General features: G+C 39.3%; 1 protein-coding gene across 7 annotated transcripts in view; it reads left to right on the forward strand.

The window, feature by feature from the left end:
• Window positions 1-24,023, forward strand: part of LOC121316749 (baculoviral IAP repeat-containing protein 6-like) — a 123,594-nt gene that overhangs the window by 5,265 nt on the left and 94,306 nt on the right. For 5 of the 7 annotated variants that reach the window (XR_005950444.1, XM_041251891.1, XM_041251895.1 and 2 more), the window contains exons 2-14: window positions 7,219-7,400; window positions 8,337-8,474; window positions 10,613-10,806; window positions 10,955-11,075; window positions 11,574-11,656; window positions 11,760-11,982; window positions 12,805-12,965; window positions 14,089-14,147; window positions 14,521-15,915; window positions 20,012-20,161; window positions 20,578-20,803; window positions 22,929-23,089; window positions 23,781-23,912. Coding sequence is in view for 6 of the 7 variants with exons in the window: in XM_041251891.1 (XP_041107825.1) it covers window positions 7,219-7,400; window positions 8,337-8,474; window positions 10,613-10,806; window positions 10,955-11,075; window positions 11,574-11,656; window positions 11,760-11,982; window positions 12,805-12,965; window positions 14,089-14,147; window positions 14,521-15,915; window positions 20,012-20,161; window positions 20,578-20,803; window positions 22,929-23,089; window positions 23,781-23,912 (3,225 nt within the window). In the remaining variant the exon portion in view is untranslated. The remainder of the gene's footprint in view (window positions 1-7,218; window positions 7,401-8,336; window positions 8,475-10,612; window positions 10,807-10,954; window positions 11,076-11,573; window positions 11,657-11,759; window positions 11,983-12,804; window positions 12,966-14,088; window positions 14,148-14,520; window positions 15,916-20,011; window positions 20,162-20,577; window positions 20,804-22,928; window positions 23,090-23,780; window positions 23,913-24,023) is intronic. The other 2 variants (XM_041251893.1, XM_041251897.1) reach the window with 1 other exon arrangement.

Raw genomic sequence — 24,023 nt, forward strand, 5'->3', positions numbered from 1 at the left:
ACAAACAGAATACTCAACATTACAATGTTTGCATGACATTAAATACCCTTCTGTATAGATGGTCCACCTCCCCTTTCTCTGACACTTAACCAATTGCAAAGGTAATTTAATTTATTGTGTGAGTGTTAATGTGTGTGTGTGTCTGTGTGTGTAGTCTAGTGTGACAACCTCTGAACTCAGTGCATTCTTCACACTCCTGGAGACAAAAGTTCCATACATCTGCCTTTTGTTATCTCCTTGCGACCCCCGTTGATGCCAGTGGGATTATCTCTTTTGATCTCTCTGAAGTCTTTAGAGCCTGTTCCTTTCTAGTCCACAGCATTGTTATCTCGTTAGCTTGCAGTCATTGTTGGGCAAGAGTTTGTAGACGCATCGTCTCTATCAATGGTTAGCAGTACATGCAATTTGAACCAAACAGTCTGCTATCTGCAATATTAGTCTCTTTTCAGAAAAAAACACCAGTATAGCTCTGCCAGTCCACATGCGTAGCAAACCCCTAATCAATTCTCGATCCATGTTTTCCAACAGTTAGTCATGCCTTTTGAAGTAGGGAGGGGTAAAAGGCTCGGATTATATGCCTAATCTTTCCTTTAGGGTGCAGTTTAATTCTTTTTAGTCAAGTTATCGTCACATGGTATTTTTATTTGGTATTGAGTTATTTGGTATTAATTAGGTTAAAGAAAAGTGAATAGGGTTTTTTTTTTGTTTTTTTTTTAAGGAGGCACCAAGTTTTTAAAACATTTTTGAGAAAACAGGTTTCAATATCCTGCAAATATCGGATGTCTTGGATTATCATTTAAAAATGACAATAAAATCAGATTGCAGCAATTGCGATTTTGTTGCACTATAACCAAAGATGCTTTTGGAGGTACTGTAGTTTAAATTGGTTTCATTTATTTGCAAGTCATTTGCAGTAATACCTACAGACTTATGTTGCACCCAACCTTAACATTTCAGGTTTTGCTTTGAACTGGGGCTTGCTAATTTAATATATTTTTTTAATTTGCGTGGTTTCCCAGCTTGCATTAAAAAGGCAATAGTATCAGTTTTCAAATATTCCTTTGTATGTGTTCAGTATTCAAGCTCGGAACCACATGGGAAATTACTTGCATTCCAGCAGAAATACAGTGGACACCTGCGGTTAGTGCACCTAAAAAATAATTTAAAAAAATCTATAAAATGTTATCCCAACGGTGATTGAAGAGGAGATTAAAAGAATTAAAGTAGTTTGGATGGATTTTAAAGGCACATTTTGAATCAACTAATCCCGAATTTATATCTGTTTTACAACCTTAATGCAACTTAAATCAATCCAAAATGCAATCATGCAAATGTAAGTTGCTTCAGTTTGTGATAACATTTTCCAAATGTGACTGTAAAATCGGAGGCAACTGGATCTAGTGTACAGAATACTGTGTGGTTTTTACTGTAGCTTATTTCTTAAGGTAAAATGGTATGACAACAATAAATGATTTTTTTCCCATTATGACGCTGAATTGTTTTAAGTCTTGCACATTTAAGTGTAAAAGGTATGCTTTTTCAGAACTAGATGCGAGTCTTACCTGCTTTGGAAGAATTGTTTTCTCAAGACCAGAAATGTTCCCTCTGTGGGTTTTGACTGTACTGACAGTAAGACCAGTCTGTATTGTCACTTGAGTCTCCATATGTGCAAGGCATTTTACGATTGAAATCCTTTACATCCTATTGACTACTGTAGAATGAAAAGCTCTTGTAATTGAGGCTGTATTCTGACCAAGCTGTCTGATGCACCATGCCATATATGCTGCGATGTTTGGCCTTAGCATTGGAAGACAAGCGTAACCTGACCAATAAGTTGCCACCAGTTCCATCAAAGCATTACACACAAAAGACAAAATTCCTCCGTCCAGGAGAGCAAACACCAAGAAAAGGTGTAAAAATCAAGCCTCGCTCAGGACAACTGGAAGCTGCTAGAGACTGGAAGATGCTGGAAGATGTTGGTCAGCGGCTTATTTTTCCACCTGAGATTGCCACCACTAACCTTCGACCAGACATTGTCTTGTGGTCTGGATCAGCACGCCTTGTTCATCTGGTAGAGTTAACAGTGCCATGGGAAGATTCTGTGGATGAGGCGTATGAGAGGAAGAAACTTTGATATGCTCAACTAGCTGCTGAAGCGGAACAGCGAGGATGGAGAGTCCGAGTTTACCCAGTGGAGGTGTGTTGTCAAGGATTTGTGGCACACTCTACAACGCGGTTTCTCTGAGACATCGGGTTCAGTGGCCAAGAGTTGAGTCAATGAAGGACTTATCTGAAGCAGCAGAAAGGAGCAGCAACTGGCTGTGGTTGAGACAGAAAGATTCTGGTTGAGGATCTCAATCACAATAGAAAGAAAGCAGCGCTGATGTACAGGTAAGTAAGCAGGGCTGAGCTCAGTGGGTGATGCTGGGACACCAGTATCACTGTTGAGCACCCTTGAGGTGTTGTGGGCTAGTCAACGAAACACAGAGGGCGGAAGGTGCCCACTTGAAGACCCCAGAGATGTACCCTACTTAGCTCAATCCAGACGGCTGTCTTGCTGATGCACTGGGGAGACCGCACTAGGTTGGTCCCCAGAGACAGCATCGCAGCCGTTGTCTGTGCTGATGCGCTGGCGAGGCAAAATGAGCTGATCCCTGGAGTCAGCATTACACTTCAGCAATCAACACCAGACAGAAGGATATCTACATCATCAGATGGAAAACAACGCAAATGGATGGAGATGCAGATGGATCACATTAGTTTACTGCAAAGCTACGTCTTAGTTGGTGCTTATCTTGGTGAGAGCCGAGTTCAAATCAGCATGAAGGTGAACATCTACTCTCATGTAATGGAAATCTTGTGCCTACAGGTAGCAGTACAGAGCATTGTGTTCCTGTCTCTATTACCCACTGCAGTGCAGTACAGGATCTGATACCAAACTACAGCAGTGCACTGACCAAAAAGAGAAGCAAAACAATGCACATGCATTTTCTTTAATTTGGCTTCGCTCTGGTGAACACTCTGTAAGAGTTTCAGTTTAGAAACTGAAGAATCACTGTGCTATCTTTTACATAGATGCAGTAGTACTGTAAAGTACCTTATAAAGCTTCAAATATCAACGAGAGAAAAGGGGGAAAAATCTTTGATAAAAATCCCTAATATACTGTATCCTGGAGGAAACTGCTCATTTATATTGGACCATTTAAAGGATGTATGGCTTTTTTAAGCCAAGAGTATAGTCACTCTTTTGCTACTTGTCAGCAGAAACTTACTTGTACTTTTAGTGCATTAGGGCTGATGTGCTCATACAAGGAATGTGCAAGTAAATTACTGCTGCAGCTGGAGCAGTAAGACCTTGACCTAAAATTATATTTTTATCTTACAATCAAATTCTGCTACATTTGTAGGAATTTTCACTTTTGTCCTTTTTATACTTGGGCATCAGTAAAACTTAAATCTGGGAAATACTTTTCACCTTACAGACATAATTTCAATTAATCATTTTTCTCCCCATTGGAAAAACAGAAGTGGTAGTGGGCTGATGTTTTGCCTGCATCATCAGAGTTTATTTCACAGTCATTTTGGTTTATTAATGCAAAAAGAGATGGATTGAAGCCTTTCATTTGGGACTGTTTGGGAAATAACCTTTGCTGTTTGCTCCTAAGACATTTCAGGGCCTTGTATTGTATACTACAATCACATGAGTCTAATGGTTCAGTTGCATAACATTGGCTCATGTCAATACTGATATGAAGTATACTTTGTACTGTATGTAGGAGCAATGACAGGCTCTTTTTATACAATATAATAGAAGCAGCCCTATGATATGAAGAATGGGGAAAGCAGAGTATGGTTAATAGGGCATCAGTGTTTCCAAAGTCACGGGAGTAAAACCATAGATATTTCCTGTGCGATGCATCTGGCCTTTACAGTACCATGGCAACAGACAAAGGTGTATTCTAGATTGATTATGGGACTGACCGGTTATTCCTGGACAGAGAGAGGAGGACAGTCTCTTGGAAAACTGACAGACAGGAAACCACAAAACCATAGCATCTTTTTTTTTTTTTCACTTCCAGTAACTTGGCGACACAAAGCCCTGGTTCACCCTTGTTTCTTATGTAGCAGTGTAGTGAAGTTATCTTTAGCGTCTGTTTTCCATTGCTATGCCATGCTGCTGAGGAGCTGATTATTTTTGCAGCCATTATTTTTTTAAAACATGCCACTGTATCTGATTATATATCCATTAAACCACCTAGTTCTCCAGGAAGCTCCCAGATTATAATTTTTTTATCTTGATGTGCTGCTACAACATGTTTTTTTAGAGAATTACACTGTATTTATATTTCTACAATAGCCCGGTCTTACAGGACGCTTCAATTATTAATACATTTTATGGTATGTTTAATGAGCAAGCTAATTAACATTAGATTGGTAGAGGGATAAACACAGCGTTGTTTTCTGAGTTTGATAATTCTTACTTTAGGATACAGAAAGAGTGACACAGTAAATTAAGCACCTTTCCCCTTTAAGCAAAGCTGTCAATAGGGTGGTGATCGTGGGTAAGTCACAGGGCTTCAGTACCATGGAGAGCGTCCAGTGCTGAACAGCTATGTTCATGGCTGACCGGGGCTGCCTTGTTGATAAATACCACGATCACTGGACATTGACACATAATGGAACAGTCTCTGTGCTTTATTGTTGACAGTTACGAGTATAGGTGCAATAATGAATCGATGCACTGATTATTGATCATCTGCCCTTAAATTTCCAGAGCTTCGATTACATATTGGTGAATCGAAGCATCAAATTAGAACCCAGTTTGAAGTCTCCTGTTGCCAGTTAGCATTAAAACCTCGAGTGTGTGAGAGTGCACTTCTTTTAGTGCTAGTATGGTAGATTAGCATATTGATAGGATACACACTTTAGGCCTATACATTCCTGTTGGACAAACCAAATCAGAAGTCGGCACATTGTATTCGCATTTTCTTGATTTAAAAATTAAGGCAACATTTTTTTTTTTTTTTTTTTTTTTTTTTTTGTTAACTACCGATTTTAGCTTTTGTTTAAAAGCATGTTGTGTTTGGATTATATGGCAATACTCTATAAAAAGAAACAGAATTTATTAATTTGTCAGGATTTGTGAGATTAATTCAAATGGTTTGCTTTGCTTTTGGACATAAAATGTTAACAATAATGAACAGTGATGGTTCAGATAGAAATTACTTTTGTTAAAGTATTTTTTTCATTAAAAAAAAAAGTCTTCACAAATGATTTTTTACCCTGGTTTTCTCCCCAATTTGGAATGCCCAATTATTTATATCCCGTTTCACCACTGCTCCCCCCTGGCGACTCGGGAAATGGAGGCTGGAACACGCGTCCTCCGAAACGTGCTCCTGCCAATCCATCATTTTTAGCAGTACGGATCCACAGCAAGGGCACCAGACCTATAGTGCCGGAGCACAGCACAGATATGATGGCTCCACTGCAGAACCACAGGCGCCATATCGGTCACAGGGGTCATTGGTGCGCGGTGAACTGTGGATTCCCCTGCTGACCTAAGCCGTCCCTACCAGGGTGTGCGCCACCCCCTAGGAATCCCCGGTCACGGTCGGCAGTGACATAGCCTGGATTCGAACCTGCGATCTCCAAGCTATAGGGTGCATCCTACACTCTGCGCGGAGCGCCTTTACTGGATTGCTGCTCAAGAGCCCCTAAAATATAGTATTTTCTGTTATTACAGTGTTAACACTAGAATTGCCACGGTAAAACCACCGCAGGCAGTCATGACGGTTACATTTTAAACATCAGTATTAAAAAGAAAGACAGATTATCAGGTACAACTCAAGTTTTATTCAAGCACATCATATCAAACATCTGCACAGCCGAACCACCATATTTAAATGAACAATTAAACATAAAGGGTTTATGTTCTAACTTACCATGATAAAGCACTACTTTTAAAAAATAAACTAGTAAAATATACATTTAAAAATAAACTAGTTTGTAAACAGTATATGTACATACAAAACTGTAGAAATGAATGTATTTTTTAATTTAAAATGAAATTAACATGTTTTCTCTCTGTGTGCCACTTTGTTGCACTGAATCCAGGTTGAGTTGCTGCAGCCTGTTACTTTGCAGTTTTCTAATTGAAATGTTTCTGCCGAAGTGCTATTCAAGATGACAGATTTAAGATATTTTCCTTGGTGCATTCCTTGTACAAAACGAAGGAATTGGTGGCTGCGAGTTCCAACAAGCTTGTATATTTAAAAAAAACAAAACAAAACAAAAAACCTATATATTGTAGGTTATATTCAAAATATAAAAACGTGTATTGTAAAAGGCAGTCAAAGTGACGATTTTGGCAGTTCTAGGTAGAGGGGATTATTCTAACATTTTTATTTTTGCGACCCTACCTTCAAACGCCATCAGGGTATTTAAAACATGTATTTAGGAAAAGTCAAGAACAGACAACTGCCTATCTTTCACACACACACAGAGTAATTTAAAAGTGAAAAATGTCAAAATGACTGCCCTTTACAATACATGTTTTTATTTAATATAACCTACAATATTCTGTATTTTTTAAAAAAATATATACAAGCTTGTTGGACCTCACAGCCACCAATTTCTTAGTTTTGTACAAGGAATGCACCAGTGAAAATATCAGATGTCACCTTGAACAACGCTTCAGCAGAAACATTTCGATCAGAAAACTGCAAAGCAGCAGCTCAACCTGGATTCTGTGCTACAGCATGACACGCAGAGAAAACATGTTACTTTTGTTCTAAATTACAAAATACATAGTTTTTAGTATTTTATGTACCTATACCTGTTTACACGCTACTTTATAGTTTTTCATTTTTTGAAGTAGTTCTTTATATGTGGTAAGTTAGAAAATAGTGTTATAATTTGAATGCAATTTGTGCCTTTTGTTTAACTATTATGCACAAGTGTTTTTAGTTATTGCATCTTCTGTAAAAAAAAAAAAAAAAAAAAAAAAAAAAAAAGTTCTTTATTTTGAAAAATAAAACGTTAATGCATTGATTATCGTCGTTAAATGCCTATACGATAATCGAATACGAAATTAGGGTGCTGATTGTACCGCTAGTTACGAGTCTGTCAACAATAGCTGCCTTCAGCCATTCCAGGTTTCATTAGGAGTTTGGTACAGTAAAGAACTAATCATGGTCGTCTTGCTTTTTTCTCTTTCAGCTAAACCAGGTGGACGGGTCAAATGTCAGTACTTCCCTGCAGTGGATAAAGTTGTCTTTGTGGATGATTATGTGGTGGGATGCAGAAAGGATCTCAATGGCATTCTGCTGTTGGATACAGCTCTCCAAGCACCTGTCACAAAGCAGGAAGATGTGGTTCAGCTCGAGTTACCAGTTACAGAGGTATGCTTCCCTATTTGTTATGTTCTGTATGTCAGAAGTGATGTAACCTTTTTTTTGTTATCTGATCAGTTCACCATTTTGGAACATGGTAGAATGATGCTTTTGTAGGTTGCCCATAGTATGGCTGATGGCATTTGTTGTTACATGATAGAAATTAACTTCAAAATGTCTTTGAAGCTGCGATCTCTTTTGTCGTGTTGCAATTTTTATCTGGGAGACATAGAATATTTCCTTACTGTATACAGGTATAATGCTATGTGCAAAAATAAAATCCACACACTTGTAGATTTGCATTGATGAAGTTGTTTATAATTTATACGCGGTCTTCTAGGAATGATCATTTACAGGTCCTCTAAAGAATTTTAGAGCAGACATGAATAGATATGCATAGTAACTGCTGACAAATTAAATGTTCTTATGTTCATTAGAAGAATTACCTAGATATTTTTCATTTTAGCTAGTGATTGACGTTTTTATAGATGATGATAATACTGTTAAGAGTACTCTCCTCCTAATAATAATTTTGTCATTGCAATGTTTTGTTCAGTTTTCAGTTGGCTTCTGAACTTTTATTTTTCTGTTTATTGGTGGTGGTGTATTTTATCACTTAAAAAAAATGTAATATATTTGCGTATGTATTTCTTTAATACTGTCAAAAGTATAGCTATTTTAATTAGCGCATTTATGTAGCTGAATGGCTTTCATTTCACTGTGCAACTGCTGTAGTACCTATGTGTATTGGGCTCACACTTGGTCTTAAAGAAAAACAACTGTTAATTTGGAAACTGCAAATTCTACAAATTATCTACATGATTCAATTAGTATTGTGGTCATTAGCAATTGAGTTTACTGTAGTGATATTAGGGTAATATCCCATTTACTATGTGCGTTCTATGCTATTTAAATGTAATGTTTTTAATTGTTTGGTCTTTCCAGGCCCAGCAAATGCTATCAGCTTGTCTGGAAAAGGTGGATGTGTCAAATGCAGAAGGTTATGACCAGTTCATCACACAGCTTAAAGATGGGTTGAAAAATATCTCGCATGAGTCGGCAGCAAATCACAGAGTTGCAAAGGCAAGTTTTTCTGGGAATTTAATTGAAATATCGGTAAAAATCGGGGAGGAAAAGTTTCACTATACACACTTTACAAGTAGAATATGGTGAGTAGCAGTTCTGGTTTCTTATTAGGTTTAATGTCTCTGGCATGTCTGGTAAAGCCGAATCTGTGCAAGTCAAAGCCACATTTTCCTAAGTTAACTGGTACTTTGCGACTGATTGGACAGTTGCTGTGCTGATGGAAACAGTATCAACAGAATATATGAACATGACATCAGTACAAAACAAGCCAGGTTTATTCACTTTGAAATCATAAAAATAAAATTGACAGAACTGGACCAAGCCATCGGGAGACGCGTCAAAAATCACACTGGACATTCCTATCAATGCGTTCCATGTCAGTTTACCAAGTAACACATCACCGTTTTCTGTAAAATATTTACGATGGATTGTCGCTGTTAGGCAGTGTTTTAGCTGATGTACAGTACTGTCGCACCAAGTCACCGATACAATCTGCAATAAACAGTGGCTGTCCAGTACCAGTCAAAAGTTTGAGTACACTTGCTGGAAACTAGGTTTTTTTTCATAATTGACAATGTTTTACATCGTATACGTTTCTGTAAATACTTGAAAATGAAAAACATGTTACAATATACAAAACAAAAGGAGTATCAAAGCAATTTTCAAGAAAATTGAAAATTGTCTCAATCTTGGATTCCTCTAAATAGCCACCCTTTGCCTTAATAACAGCCTCATAAACACGTGGCATTCGGTTAACAAGTTTCAGCAGGAAATCACCCGACGTGTCTTCCCAGCTCTTCTGCAGCAATTCCCAGAAATGTAGGACACTTGTGGGTAGCTTTGCTTTGACTCTTCTGTCTAGTTCGTCCCATACAAGTTCTATGGGATTGAGGACTGGAGACTGGGCAGGCCAGGTCATTAGATTGAGTTGTCCTTCACTTTCCTTCTTCGCCAGATAGTTCTTGCACAACTTTGAGGTGTGTTTTGGGTCATTATCTTGCTGAAGAATGAAGGACTGCCCAACTAGCTGTAATCCTGATGGAATGGCTTGCCTCTGAAGTATGCTGTGATAGCCATGCTGGTTGAGCTTGTCATGGACTTGGTAAAGATCACCAACTCTATCACCAGCAAATCAACCCCAGCCCATGACACTGCCTCCTCCATGCTTGACAGTGGGAACCGCACATGCAGAACTCAGCTCACCCTCTCTGCGTCTTACAAATACTCGGCAGTTGGACCAAAATATTTCAAATTTTGACTCATCGGTCCATAAGACCACTTCCACTCCTCAAACGTCCAGTTTCTGTGTTTTTTGGCCCAGGCAAGTCTCTTCTTCTTATTCTGCACTCTTAACAATGGTTTCTTTGCAGCAATTCTTCCAGTTAGGCCAGCTTCCCGCAATCTCCTCTGAACAGTTGATGTTATAACATCTGTACTTCTAGTAGCATTTAGCTGAGCTTGTATTTCAGGCAGTTAATCACCGGTTTAGCAGCCTTGTGACTCGAATGAACTTCTTCTCCGATTCTGAGGTCACCCTTGGCCTGCTTAAGCTTGTTCGGTCCTCATGGGTGCCAGTTTCTTCAAATCTCTTTGCCACAGCAGTTACAGACACTTGCAAAGTTCTTGCGATTTGTCTTAAATATTGACCTTCATTTCTTAAATTCTTTTTTCTTTGCTTAACTGAACGTATTTTGCCATTTTCTGCTACCTTACATTCAGGAATGACAAACTTGTGCCTATGATACCTATAGTTATAGTAATCATGGACCCTCACCTGTTAACAGTAATTGGTGATAAAAGGTTAATTAGGTAACATGCTAGTTAACTCAGAGAACATCTAACAAAGTCACTTTTTTTACTTAGGCCAGTGTTCTAACACTGTGTTATACACATTTCAGACTTTTAACTGACTTGGGCTTCAGGCTGAAATCCCCTTGCTTTGGGTGACCATTTCTTTGAAATTGACAAATTTACATTTAAAAATTAAATTTTTGAATGCAATTCATTTATGACTATCAGCTTATATAGGTACACGTATCATATAATGAAATGTGCCATTTTCAGATTGGCAAGCGTGGAGGTTAAATCTGTTTTTATACCTTTTTAATGTTAACCTTTTCCTTTTGTCTTTCCAGTGGGCAACAGTTACGTTCCATCTCCCACACCACGTGCTAAAATCCGTTGCCAGTGCCATTGTGAATGAATTGAAGAAGATCAATCAGAATGTTGCTGCCTTGCCTGTAGCCTCGTCAATAATGGACAGGTTATCCTACCTCTTACCAAGTGCACGGCCTGAGCTAGGGGTGGGCCCTGGGCGCTCTGTAGATAGGTAAGAACTAGAAGACATTCTATTATTTTGATGTAGGTTAAGCCTGGGGTTCCCAAAATTCTTAACTTACTTTAGTCCACTTACATTTGTTTGAAGTAAATCTGTCTGTACTGCCTGCTTCTAAAGAATTAATTTTATTTTCCTCTAGATCACTTATGTACAGTGAGGCCAACAGGAGGGAAACATTTACATCATGGCCTCACGTGGGTTACAGGTGGGCACAACCTGATCCCATGGCTCAAGCGGGATTTTACCACCAGGTAGGCAGTGTAAGGACCCCTGATTTTTCCTACTTTTTTAATTTACTAATTCATTTTTATGTTGTTTGAAGCAGGATAGCCCATCTGAGACACCTTAATTGTGGTGTCCTGCTTTCAACCAGTCTTTCAGCAGTGGCAGTGAGGCACAGAGATGGAGAAGGTCACGCAGTGAGTCAGAGTCAGCTGGGAGCCTGGGAGACTCTTTAAATCAGAGTCCTCTTACTATTAGAACACAATGTTTCATTTGACTAGTTGTAGTCATGCTGGGTAAAACAAAATGTACAGGTACATAATTAGTAAGAATTATATTTTGATAGGTGGCAGATGAATTACCAATTTAAAACTAAGGGCAGGATGTTTTGTTTTGTGACCAATTATAAATAATTTTTTTTTTGGAATCCCTCCTTTCTATGTTTGTATTTACAAATAAGTCTCCCTTGTCAGTTTCTGGGCTTGCTATCTTTGCATCTGTATTGTATTGTAACAGCTTTTCTCTTTCCATTTTAGCCTGCTTCCACTGGTGATGACAGGGCGATGTGTTTTACGTGTAGTGTGTGCCTGGTGTGCTGGGAGCCTACGGATGAACCTTGGTATGGGAAAACACAAAATATACTTAAAATTTTCTGCTGCCTATATTGCTTTTTTTTTTTTTTTGTAACGTAACTTGTTTTTACATATTTGTTTTATTTTTAGGTCGGAGCATGAGAGACATTCCCCAAACTGCCCATTTGTGAAAGGTGAACACACCCAGAACGTACCGCTTTCTGTGACCCTGGCAACCAGCCCAGCCCAGTTTCCCAGCAGCGATGGGTCAGATAAGATTGCCTGCTTTGGGTTTGGGAGCTGTCCTCACTTCCTAGCTGCTGCAACAAAACGAGGGAAGATTTGTATATGGGATGTATCAAAGCTGATGAAGGTAGGATTATTAAACATTTGGTAGTAAAACTTAAGAAATGCTGGGCAGCAGTGGTTTTATGCATTGTTCTTATTAAAAGCGGCTGCATTTGCATAGAGGACGAATGATATTTACAATGGTTTTGTGTATGCCGTATGTGTGGTGGTGCCTCTGTAATTACAAGATCCCCCTTGGAGAACAAATTGTTGAAGTGGATATATATACACACACACACACACACACACACACACACACACACACACATAATGTGGAGGTATCAGAATGTTGAAGGGTCTATGAAAACCATTTCTACACTTTTTGTTTAGAAAAATTTAAGCAACTGTTTTTTTTCCTTCTCAGATACATGCATATCTGTAACTTTTTTTGAAGTTAGGTTCACATTTCTTTGTACAACCTCTTTAATTATTAAGCATTAAAGGGTACGTCAGCACTACATGAAAGAGAAAACAGAAACTATCCCACCTTGCTTTTCTGAGTGTATTTGGTCATTGTATAGTAATCCCTATGCGCCTAAACATCTGCATAATGCCACACTATGTCCAAAATCACTGTTCTCGGGTATCTCTTCTGAGCCAAAAAACATGACTTCCATATGTACCCTCACATGTACTCAGAAACGTACCGGCGCATGTCCAATGAGCATTCACCAGTAGGCAGGTAAAATAGATTTGTTTGAGCATCAGAATACAGTTCTGTTCTTAAGTTGTGTCACGAGTCTGTTCTTAAATTGTGTCTGTTTGATGCTTATACTGGAATTCACATTTTAATAACATGGTCATTAGCTTTTGGAGGTTGCTTGCATGTTGATTTCTGTATTCCTAGGTTCACTTGAAGTTTGAGATCAACCCTTATGATCCAGCAATTGTACGGCAGCTTATTTTGTCGGGAGGCGAGCAAAGTTCGGGGACGGAATCCAGACCTACTTTAGCCTGGTTAGAAGATTCATCCAGCTGCTCAGATATACCAAAACTAGAAGGAGACAGGTATAGTACTGTAGTTTATATTTTCATGCATGCATACCCTGTTTGTTTTACGTGGCTAAGAGAACTGAAAAAGCTTTAAAGATGTTATCAGCATGTGTCAAAACCCGCAAGTATAATAAATCTGAAGATATGTGACATAAAAAGTTGATATCCATGTTTTTTTTTTTTTTTTTTTTTGTTTACTGCAAATTTTATTGAAAAAAATGGACTTGTTTCTCTAAGATTTGTAAAATAAGGTAACAAAGATCAGGGAGCTGAGTTTCTATAACCCTTAGAAAATGCTCTTGGTGTAGGAGTATTGTAGCCTGACTCTGTGTTCACATGCCTTGTCAGACAAGTCCATGATCCTATGAGCAGTAATGGAACTTTACAGTTGTGTAACATAACCATTTTCTAAATCCATCTCAAGTGAAGTATGGCATTTCCAGAAGCATTGTCTTTGTTGAAGCATTAAACCACTGGACTGTATAATTATGTCTATCTGTCTATCTATCGATCGATCGTCTGTTGTGTGGACGATCAGTCGATCGTCTGGTGTGTAGACAGCGTGTTGTGTGCTGTTAAGGATGGTGATCTGGAGGAGTATCTGTGATGTGACTTTTTATGTGTCCACAGTATTTTATGTATTGTTTTGTATACCTTGGGTGGATCTGAATTGATTTCATGATAATATTTGTTTTATAAGTATTGATTGTGTGTATTCTATTTAATTGTTAAATAAAGTTTTTTCAAAAAGATATCTAGATAGATAGATAGATGACCAGTAATAAAAGGGCACAGTTGGTACAGTAGTGACATAGAGAACAGATATAATCTGACGATTGTTTTTGTAAACTGCAAAATGATTGACATTTTATTGCACTGAATGGTTCCCAGTCATCAGCTGTTTTAAAACTCTGATTCATTTTAGTACAGCTGTGATCACAATTTTATACTTTTATGCTTTCAGATAAATATAGTACAAGATATACCTGTTCTGTGGTTGTTAGATGCTTTTGGTAGTTGATTTTCTTTTTAATTAGTAAAAAAATGTTTCTCCAAAAAAATCTGTCATTTTTTGAAAAGTGAGGACATGTATACATGATTTTTTAAATGTATTTATTTTAAAAAATTGTTCTTACAGTGATGATCAGCTGGAAGACTCCGACAGCGAAGAGCATTCCAGATCAGAATCTGTGACAGGTGAAGCCTAATACACTTCTATACTGGATTGCAGTCAGATTTAAGAGTTTTGATTTACATTAGTACCTATGCTGGCCTTGCAGGTACAATGTGAATAAAGTAAGTTAGTTCCAATGCATTAGGTGTGTCTCACACTGTTTGTGGTCAGACACACCTAATGCAGCTTAGTTCAGTGAATGAGCTGCCTTTTTGTCAGTGCAGTTTATTGTACGTAGGTTTATAAGTAAAAAAGAAAAAGTTCCCAATTCTGTTTTAACATTGTATATTAAAATATTTAAAATTGAGCCAGAGTGTATTATATGCCATTGTACTTAAGAGTTCTGGTTTAAATGTTTTCCCATTGCCTGCCTTCACTTTCATTTATGTCCATTAGGGCATACGTCTCAGAAAGAGAGCATGGAGATGAACCTTGGCATCACAGCGTTAAGTATCCTCCAGCAACCTGAGAAGCTGCAATGGGAGGTTGTAGCAAATGTCTTGGAGGACACAGTTAAGGATCTAGAGGAGTTGGGAGCAAATCCTTCACTGGCCAATGCCAAGAGGGAGAAAGTGAAGGAGAAGCACATGGAGCACCACAACATTCCCTTCCCTTGCCTGCTAGCCGGGGGCCTTCTAAGCTACAGGTCAGCCGCGGCCTCTCCCCTTAGCAGTAACTCCCGGCGCTCACTGGATGGTTTGTTGAGGACTCAGGGCGAAAGTGCATTGGAACAGGGCTTGATGGACATTGAGTCCTGCAGTAACTCGGAGCTGAGCTCCCCCCTGGTCAGGAGGACTATGCCGGTACTGTTGCTTTACAGCATCAAGGAGTCTGATGAGAAAACGGACAAGGTTTTTGCACAAATGAACAACCTAATGAGCAAGAGCTTGCACGACGAGGGCTTCACGGTGCCCCAGATCATTGAGATGGAATTTGACACCCACGAACAGCTGCTGCTTCAGGACCCTCCTGTCACTTACATCCAGCAGTTTGCAGACACAGCAGCTAACCTAGTCTCCATGGACTCTGACAAGTGGAGCTCTATGGTACCAAAGCAAGGGGCATTGGTCCAGTGCCTGCGGCTGCCCAAGTTTGCAGAGGAGGAGAACTTGTATGTGGACTCCATCACTCCCTGCGCTGATGGGGTCCATCTGCTAGTAGGCTTGCAGTCCTGTTCTGTGGAGTCCCTCAGTGCAATAAATCAAGTGGAGGCCTTGAATAACTTAAACAAACTGAACTCCGCCCTTTGCAGTAGACGGAAAGGTGACTTTGAGCCCATCCCGACCATCGCTAATGGTACAGGTATTAATGTCGTGAAACAACAGTCCCCAACGGACACTCAGACTCCTCTTATTATCCCTCCAGAGCAGAGGACTGTGAGTGGAGGCTATCTAGTACTGTATAAAATGAACTACTCCACCCGGATAGTGACTTTGGAGGAGGAGCCGGTGAAGATCCAGCATATCAGAGACCCCCAGGATGCCATTACCTCACTCATATTGCTTCCATCTGATATTTTGGATAACAGGGAGGACGATTGCGAGGAGGCCTTGGAGGAAGCTCCTCCTGCCTTCAAAAATGGGAACGCAAAGGAAAAGAAAGTTGATGTGTCTGTGCTTGGGCACCTAGTGGTTACAACTCAGGGAGGATTCATCATGATTTTAGATTTATCCAGTCTGGAGGTTTTGGCCAAATTGGAGCCACCGAAGAAGGAGGGCACTGAGGAGCTGGATCCCTTTGTCTCGGTGACGTACTGCTCTGGGACGGACAGACTTTGTGCTTGCACTAAAGGTAAAAGCATTTGATGTTCAATTGCTGTTTTTAGTTTAACATATTTAAGTCCATATCAACAGAAGTTACTATCACTTGAAACTGTTCAAGAACCAGTCACTGAGCTAATTATCCCCTGATGGGGATGCACTGGGCAAAAGTGCCGTTTATGCTGTCAGACTATTTATTTTAAAAAATATTAAATTAGGACAAATTCTACAGCTAAACCTATTCAACCAAGTGGACCATCTTAATGTAGATTTTCTCATTTAATAGTGAAAAATAGAAATGAAACATGTGGGTTTTCATTAAATGGAAAATTACTGTCCTGGTGAGTATTCCAAGGCAGCCAATCTATCTTACTGTCTGTTCTGTATTATACTGTATTGGGTATCTAATTATGATGACATTTGAAAAGGACTTTTTTTTGCGGATTACTAAGAGTATCATAATTTACAGGCACCTTATCTGTCCATCCGGATGTAACCTTTATCTAGAGGGAGCCTTATTCGGTTGTGGTGAAACCTAGTTTGGAGATTCAGCAGTAAATGATTGGTGTAAATGTGCCACTTGTTGGCACTTGTAGACAAATTCAGGCTTGCCAACATAAAGGACAATCTACTTCAGATTTTAAAATCATCAAGCAACTGAACAAATATAATATTGTGACTGATTTAATCTCTTACTACAGTGGTTAAATTGTGAAACTTCTTTTAAAGGGTGCCTGTAGTGGTAGTGACTAGAGTGTCATTTCAATAGAAAATATGTGGTTGAAAACTTGACATAATTTAAGGTCCCTGCTCGTGCAATTTACGATATAAAAGCATTAAAACAATGTTAAGTTTCTATCCACTGGGTCTCTTGTATGGCGCCCAGGATATAATGTTGGGTCGTTGATTTCCCTAGTTCCAAAAACTGCTAGTCTATAGCTGCAACTAACAAAATAATGTGACGGCGTTTAGCCGATTTTATTATGGATGAAAAAAGTCAAATAGAATGGTATGTCTATGAACCGTAGCGGTCGGGCTACCCAAGTTTAACTTTCAGGCAGCGATAGTGTGTTTTCAGACGAGGATAATGAGGACGAGGCTGCAACCAGCCTAATCCAAGAAAACCGAACCAAGAAGGCTCCAAATACTTGGTGCACTTGTAGTAAGTGTGTGTTGCAGAAAACTGACAAGGACTGTGTGTTGACAGGAACCCTTCAGACAGTATTGGCTAATGGCCTATCGTATATTTTTACTAGATACATCCACCGCGGGCCGCTTCTGGGAAGGCATGTAAGACGTTATGTATATCTGTAGGAAAGAATAACACAAATACACGAAAACAGTGAAAAACTGAAACGTAACAATTTCAAAACTGGAAAGTGGTAATAGAGAAGCAGAATGCTTGTATATTTTTTCTTAATGCTTGGATATTTAATTCTTAAGTGTTCTGCTTTTTTAATCTTTTGTAAACGGCTACAGCTGATAACAAATAAAGTACACCACTGTGCAATAAAAAGCCTGTAATACTAGTATCTCGGGCTTTTGGTGACATTGACCTTTGGCCTCATCATTTATCTTGCCCACTTTGATGTAGTTTATTCCTTATTGTTAATAAACACAATTGAATTATATACAGCGACCTATGTTTTGATGATTTTGTTGTGCTAAACGATGATGTCGGCATTTGTTGTGTGACATTTTCTTCTTGTGGGCAAATACTGTTCGCATCGCATCGGGTTTTAGCCTGCCCCAGAAGCTCTGCCTGCATGTTCCTTTTGTAACATTTAGGTTCAGTCAGTGTGGTCCTCGCATTAAAGAATTTCGACCGAATGGAAAGGTTTGCAGTGTATGCCCCATTCTCAAATTCTGTAGCCATTTTTTGCTAGGATCGCCTGTTCTGAATTAATAGGCACGTAAAATAACTTTGGCTTTATTATTGCTATAGGGGAAATCAACAACATGATGTCTTGTCGCTGCGTGAAAGGCTCCAACATGTCTGCTCCTTCAAGTGTTATTTGTCAGAAAGTTGACAAATAAATTGAAAACATCGCTAAACACGTGACTTGTTGACCAAGTCGGAGCAGCAAGAAGCATTTACTGGATATGCGGAGCACTTGGAGAGCTTTGTTGTTTTTGGGTACAGTTACCCATTAAATCTGGGGTAATTAAATGTACTATGCCTTAAGTATACATCAGTACATTTGATGAAATAATATGTAAAGTCTGTAAGAGTGCAATATCCTAGTGTTTTGTCGTTAATAAATATGTGGTTTATGAAATGTGCTGCTTTAGCATAATTATTAAGCCATATGTGAGACTGCTGTGTAAACAGTTTTTACATTTTATTACACCTGACTGTCTGTCTGTCTAGTTGTGGGGGAATTCCATTTGGAAGACTGCTGTTAAGAGCTGGCTGCAAGTACCAGATTACATGATTCTGTTTTTGTATATTCTGGTTAAAATGTTCAGTGATGAACATTAATAATTAAAACTTTGCTTTTAAAAGCATGGTGGTGGTTTTAATATAATTGGTTTATGTGGTAACTGCCACAGACTATTTTAGTAGTTGAATGTTCAGTCAGTATTCATGGTTACGTTGTTTTGGGCTATTAAATGAATCATTTATGACATACTGTGGAAAAGTAGTTACCAGTGTGCAGGTGTGCAGCGGTGATCAATAAACAGACAGACAAAGATAAACCAGGTGCAATGGTGTTTTATTTTAAATCCAAGTGTTTGACACAAAACACACAGGAAATAATAACAATGATAAGCAATACAGCGGCGTGTTTGTTGCTGTTGCTTTACTGTAATCTATAGGTTGGTCCTGAAATAATAATAGTCGTTTACACCCACACGTAACACAAACATAAGTCCACAGTGCATGCTTAAGTCCTCATAGTGCAGATGCAGTTTATTGTGCACACAAGGTGAAGTGTTGTCCGGGTTTAGTGCTGGCCTTTGGCGACAGCTCCGGATCGTATGTCAGCCGTCTAAACATAACACACATAACTTTTGTACCGTCTATCATGACCCCTTGGTTAATGAGTGTAACAGCTCCTCCAATCCGTGGCTGCCACATAGTTTCCCTTCTGGGTCGACGATTTAGTGTACTGGAGCTCCGCCCCCTTTCTGGATGACCAACTTCCGCCTAACCTTGGAAATGAATTGTCTGGCCATCCAGTCCAGGGCGCACTGTTCCCTTTCCACAGCCACCTCACAGGTCGGGAGAATCATTTTGTCTCTGTCACGCATACCTACTACAATAGTTTACATTGCGTGAAGGCTCCAAATGAAATAACACAGCATATAATATATAGGGGAGTTGTAAATTCAATTGCCTAAAAATCGTTTAGAGTTTCAGGATAGCGTTTGTTTTCTGCTTAGTACTGAAATTAAAAGCCTCTCAATCAATAACAGCTTCATATGAGCAGGCATCTCATGTCATGGGGAAGTTACTGTTTGACTGTGGCCAATACATCCCTTATTTGGCAGAATGAGAATTTAGACTGCACTCCCACAGACCAAAAACATGTGTAGCCTACAGTTTTTTTTCCCTACTGTAGCCCTCCTGTAGTTAATATCCTGTTAGATTACTATACAGTGGTGTTTTTCTTGATGTCTGTCAAATGTAGTTAGTTTGCACCTATGTAATATTTCTCTTCATTCTGCCAGTGAATGTGTAAATGCTATTGTGACAAGAACCTTGCATTTTGCAGTAATTTAAGGGATTTTAGAGGGAGGATTGGAGACTTAATTTTGTCATCTCCAAGGAATACATTATGAAGACCATACCATTTTATAAAATGCTTTCCCTACTGAAATATGCCACACTTACATTTTAGCCGCTTGCAAATAAAATGTATTTTGTGCATTTTCTGCCAGTTTATTGTGTATCGTAATCTTTATATATGTATGTCAAAGTTTTAGGAATCCCTTGCTCAGAAAATATTGAGGAGGCATTTTTACAATATCATAAGAACAGCTTATTCAAAGTGTTAACTTTAAGGACATTTTTTTGCACAATAATGAGAGAATCTCAGTCTGGAACAGTTGTGTATGTAAACCGTTACATTTCCTTATGCAAAGAACTGTTCTAACAATGGCTTTTTTATTTTATCCTGAAGGTGGAGAACTTCATTTCCTTCAGATTGGAGGAGTCTGTGATGATATTGATGAAGCTGATATCTTCATTGACGACCCCCTTTCTAAAGGGGCAGAACAGCTGTGGGAAGGGACAAAGCTGCCCTCTAACCCTTCTAGTCCTGGAATTACAGGTGAGAGATCTGCAATATGTGTGCTTAACACTTGGAAAAGTGAAACTAGACACTGTAGAAATAAAAATAAGAAATTCCAAACAGTGTTTCCAAAATGATCCCTTATTTTGTATTGTACCTATGATGAACAATTCAACGCTAAGTGGAAAAGTCAGTTTTGACTTCAGCCAGGTATGTTGGTACTCCTTAGTTTTGTTTTCTACAGTGCATCAAAATAATACAAAAAGCTAGACATGCTTGCTACATACTTAGTAACTTTTGATTTAGGTTGGTTTATTTTATTTGTGTCCTTCCCACAGAGCATACTTTGCATTCTGCTAAAAAACATTTTGATCTGTTGCCCCAGTCAAGTACATTTTGCATAGTTGGAGCATTCATTTATTTATTTGAACTACATTTGGAACCCATTATTATAGGAGTTGATCTTCTGGTGGACCAAACGTTCTGTGCAGAGAGCCTGACATCGCTAGTGGAGCTGACGCGCTTCGAGACACTGACCCCCCGCTTCTCCGCCACCGTCCCTCCCTGCTGGGTGGAGGTGCAGCAGGAGCAGCAGCAGAGGAGGCACCCCCAGCACCTTCACCAGCAGCACCACGGGGACGCAGCCCAGCACACACGCACCTGGAAACTGCAGACTGACGGGTACATTACATGAGCACGAGGCTCTCCGAGTTGAACCACACTTAAGGCCGATCTGAGGGTTAGTCTGAACAGGCAGATTGGTCTGGTCTCGGAAGTCTTGGAAGGTTTTAAGGAAACTCATTTTAATGTATGGGCAACTGGGTGTTTTGTGGCTACCTGAAATGTTATTGCCCATGAGCACAGCCAAAGAACAATTTCTCAAAATGATTTTGAAGTACAACTTACAGAAACCTTATATATATATATATATATATATATATATATATATATATATATATATATATATATATTACAGTGCCTTGTTGTGTCAGTGCCTCAGTTTCATGCATTTAAACTTCCACTTATCTGCACACCATATTCCACACTGTTAAGGGGAAAAAGTTATGTATTAAAAATACAAAACTGGAAGATAATAATTGGATAAGTCTCTACCCCCCTGAGTTAATACTTGGTGGAAGCACCTTTGGCAGCAATTACAGCTGTGAGTCTGTTGGGATAGGTTGCTACCAACTTTGGACTCTAGATTTGGCAGTATTTGACCATTGTTCTTTACAAAACTGTTCAAGCTCTGCCAAGTTCCTTGGGGAGCGTTGTTAGACAGCAATCTTCAAGTCATGCCACTAATTTTTGATTGGATTTATGTCAGGGCTCTGACTGGGCCACTCAAGGAAATTTACCTTTTTGTTACTTAGCCATTCCAGTGAAGCTTTGGCTGTGTGCTTTGGGTCATTGTCATGCTGAAAGGTGAACCTCCGTCCCAGTTTGGGCTTTCTTGCAGAGGGCAGCAGGTTTTCCTGAAGGACTTCTCTGTACTTTGCTCCATTCATGTTCCATTCTATCCTCATAAGTGCCCCAGTCCCTGCCGATGAGAAACATTCCCATAACACGATGCTGCCACCACCTTGCTTCACAGTAGGGATGGTGTTCTTTGGGTGATGCGTTGTGTTGGTTTTGCGCCAAACATAACTCTTTGCATTTAGGCCAGTTCCATTTCAGTTTTGTCAGACCACAAAAGTTTTTGCCACATGGCTACAGAATCTCCTGAGTGTGCTTTTGCATACTTCAAACAGGTTTGAAGGTGGACTTTCTTGAGTAATGGATTCCTTCTTGCCACCTTACCAGATAGGCCAGATTTGTGGAGTGCTTGGGATATTGTTGTCACATGCACACTTTGACTAGTCTTGTCCATAAAAGCCTGTAGCTCTTTCATAGTTGCCATTGGCCTCTTGGTAGCCTGTCTGATCAGTCTCCTTCTTGCTCGGTCATCCAGTTTGGAGGGGCAGCCTGATCTAGGCAGGGTCTTGGTGGTGCCATACACCTTCCACTTCTTAATAATCATCTTGACCATGCTCCAAGGGGTATTCAGGGCCTTATTTTTTTTTTTTAATACCCATCCCCTGATCTGTGCCTTTCAACAACTTTGTTCCAGAGTTCATTTGAAAGCGCCTTGGTGCTCATGGTTGAATCTTTGCTTTGAAATGCACTACCCAGCAGAGGGAACCTACAGGAACTGCTGAATTTATCCTGAAATCATGTGAATCAATACAGTTTAACATAGGTGGAGGCCACTTAACTTTGTCCATCTACATGCTTTTTTGCAAACGCCATATGTGCTTTAAGATGAAGCTTTTTGAGTAATAGCTTCTTTCTTGCCCCCTGTCCATACAGGCTAGCTTTGTGTAGGGACCGGCGTATTGTTGATGTGTGAACACTGACTCCCATCTCAGACACAGAAATGTGCAGATCTCTCAAGGTCATTGTTGGCTTGAGAGTGACATCCCGTTTCCTGCTTGCCCGGCTGCTCAGTTTGGGAAGGCGCCCTGTTCTGGGTAGTGTCTGGGTGGTACGATGTATCTTCCACTTCTTAACGATGGACTTCACTGTGCTGGGAGGGATAATCGGGGCCTTTTAAAATTTTCTTGTACCCTTCTCCTGCTCTGTGCCTCTCTGCCACTTTATCCCTGAGTTGTTTCAAAAGCTTCTGCAAACCACTGTATGTATGTATGTGTGTAACTTTTGTAGACAGTAGTTTAATCAAATGCATCTATAAAAAATGTTTAGTTGATACAATGCATTCTTTACACCTGTTCTTCTTCACCACAATGGGTGTTTCCCCCACCAATAGCTCCAGCTGGGATGAACATGTGTTTGAACTGGTCCTACCCAAGTCGTGCATGGTCGGACATGTGGACTTCAAATTTGTCATGAACTCAAACATCACAAACATTCCACAGATTCAAGTCACACTACTAAAAAATAAGGCTCCAGGACTTGGGAAGGTGAATGGTAAGTAAACACAGCCCTGTATGTTTTTGTTCTTTTAATATGGTACCAGGGTAGAGTAACAACTTTTCACAGTCCACAAGCTGGCTGCAATGAATGGATCTGGTGGCTGTTTTCAGTTTATGCTGCAGTAGTTTATATTGACAAGCATTATCTAGGGGGAGAGTTGATTCCATATAAAGTATTTGTTCAGTTAGGTGGGGTAATTCCCATTGACCCCCGTCTTATTGGAATAGCTGCATTTTCCTTACCTGTTGCATCTGAACTGAATCTCGCTACATGATTTTGAAGTGACGGGACTGAGCTCAAAATGCAGAGAATATGCAGGCTGGAATTACACACGGGAGTGTTGATATTGAATCACCATTTTAAAAATAAACTGCATAAGCAAACCTGGAAGAAATGACATTGCTGTACCTTGATGATAAATGTGTCATCCAGCAAGGTCAACAATTGTTTATATGAGAGATTATTTATAGAGGAAAAAAGACCATGAATTTATAAACCTTTGATAAGATACCCTCCTATTCTAGAAATAGACTCAAATACAATGATATTTAAGTACATAGTGAATGTTAGAAATATTTGATCTGGCAAAGATTATACTCTGTCCTGTTGAGTAAATGTTTTTAAAGATCCCTGACTTTTTTATCTTGTGAAGACATATATTGAGAGTACGCATGATGTTTTGCAGAGTCAGCAGTAGACAGGCAGATCTGCTTCCCTTTATCGCAAGCCGTGCATGCTAATGGAGAGAGGAATGGGCCACCACTGCTTGCAGATTTTGGTGATGACATGCAGTTTATGGAAATGGAAGAGTCACAAGGTTGCATTCTAACTGTTTCCTGTTTACACAAAAAAAGTTTAAAATGTGTTTTAAAGCCAATGATAATAACAAATTTAAACAACTAATCGTAACTAAATTCAATAAACTACT

The sequence above is a fragment of the Polyodon spathula genome, chromosome 6 (genome assembly GCF_017654505.1).
Source record: "Polyodon spathula isolate WHYD16114869_AA chromosome 6, ASM1765450v1, whole genome shotgun sequence".
In the NCBI taxonomy this organism is placed as follows: domain Eukaryota; kingdom Metazoa; phylum Chordata; class Actinopteri; order Acipenseriformes; family Polyodontidae; genus Polyodon; species Polyodon spathula.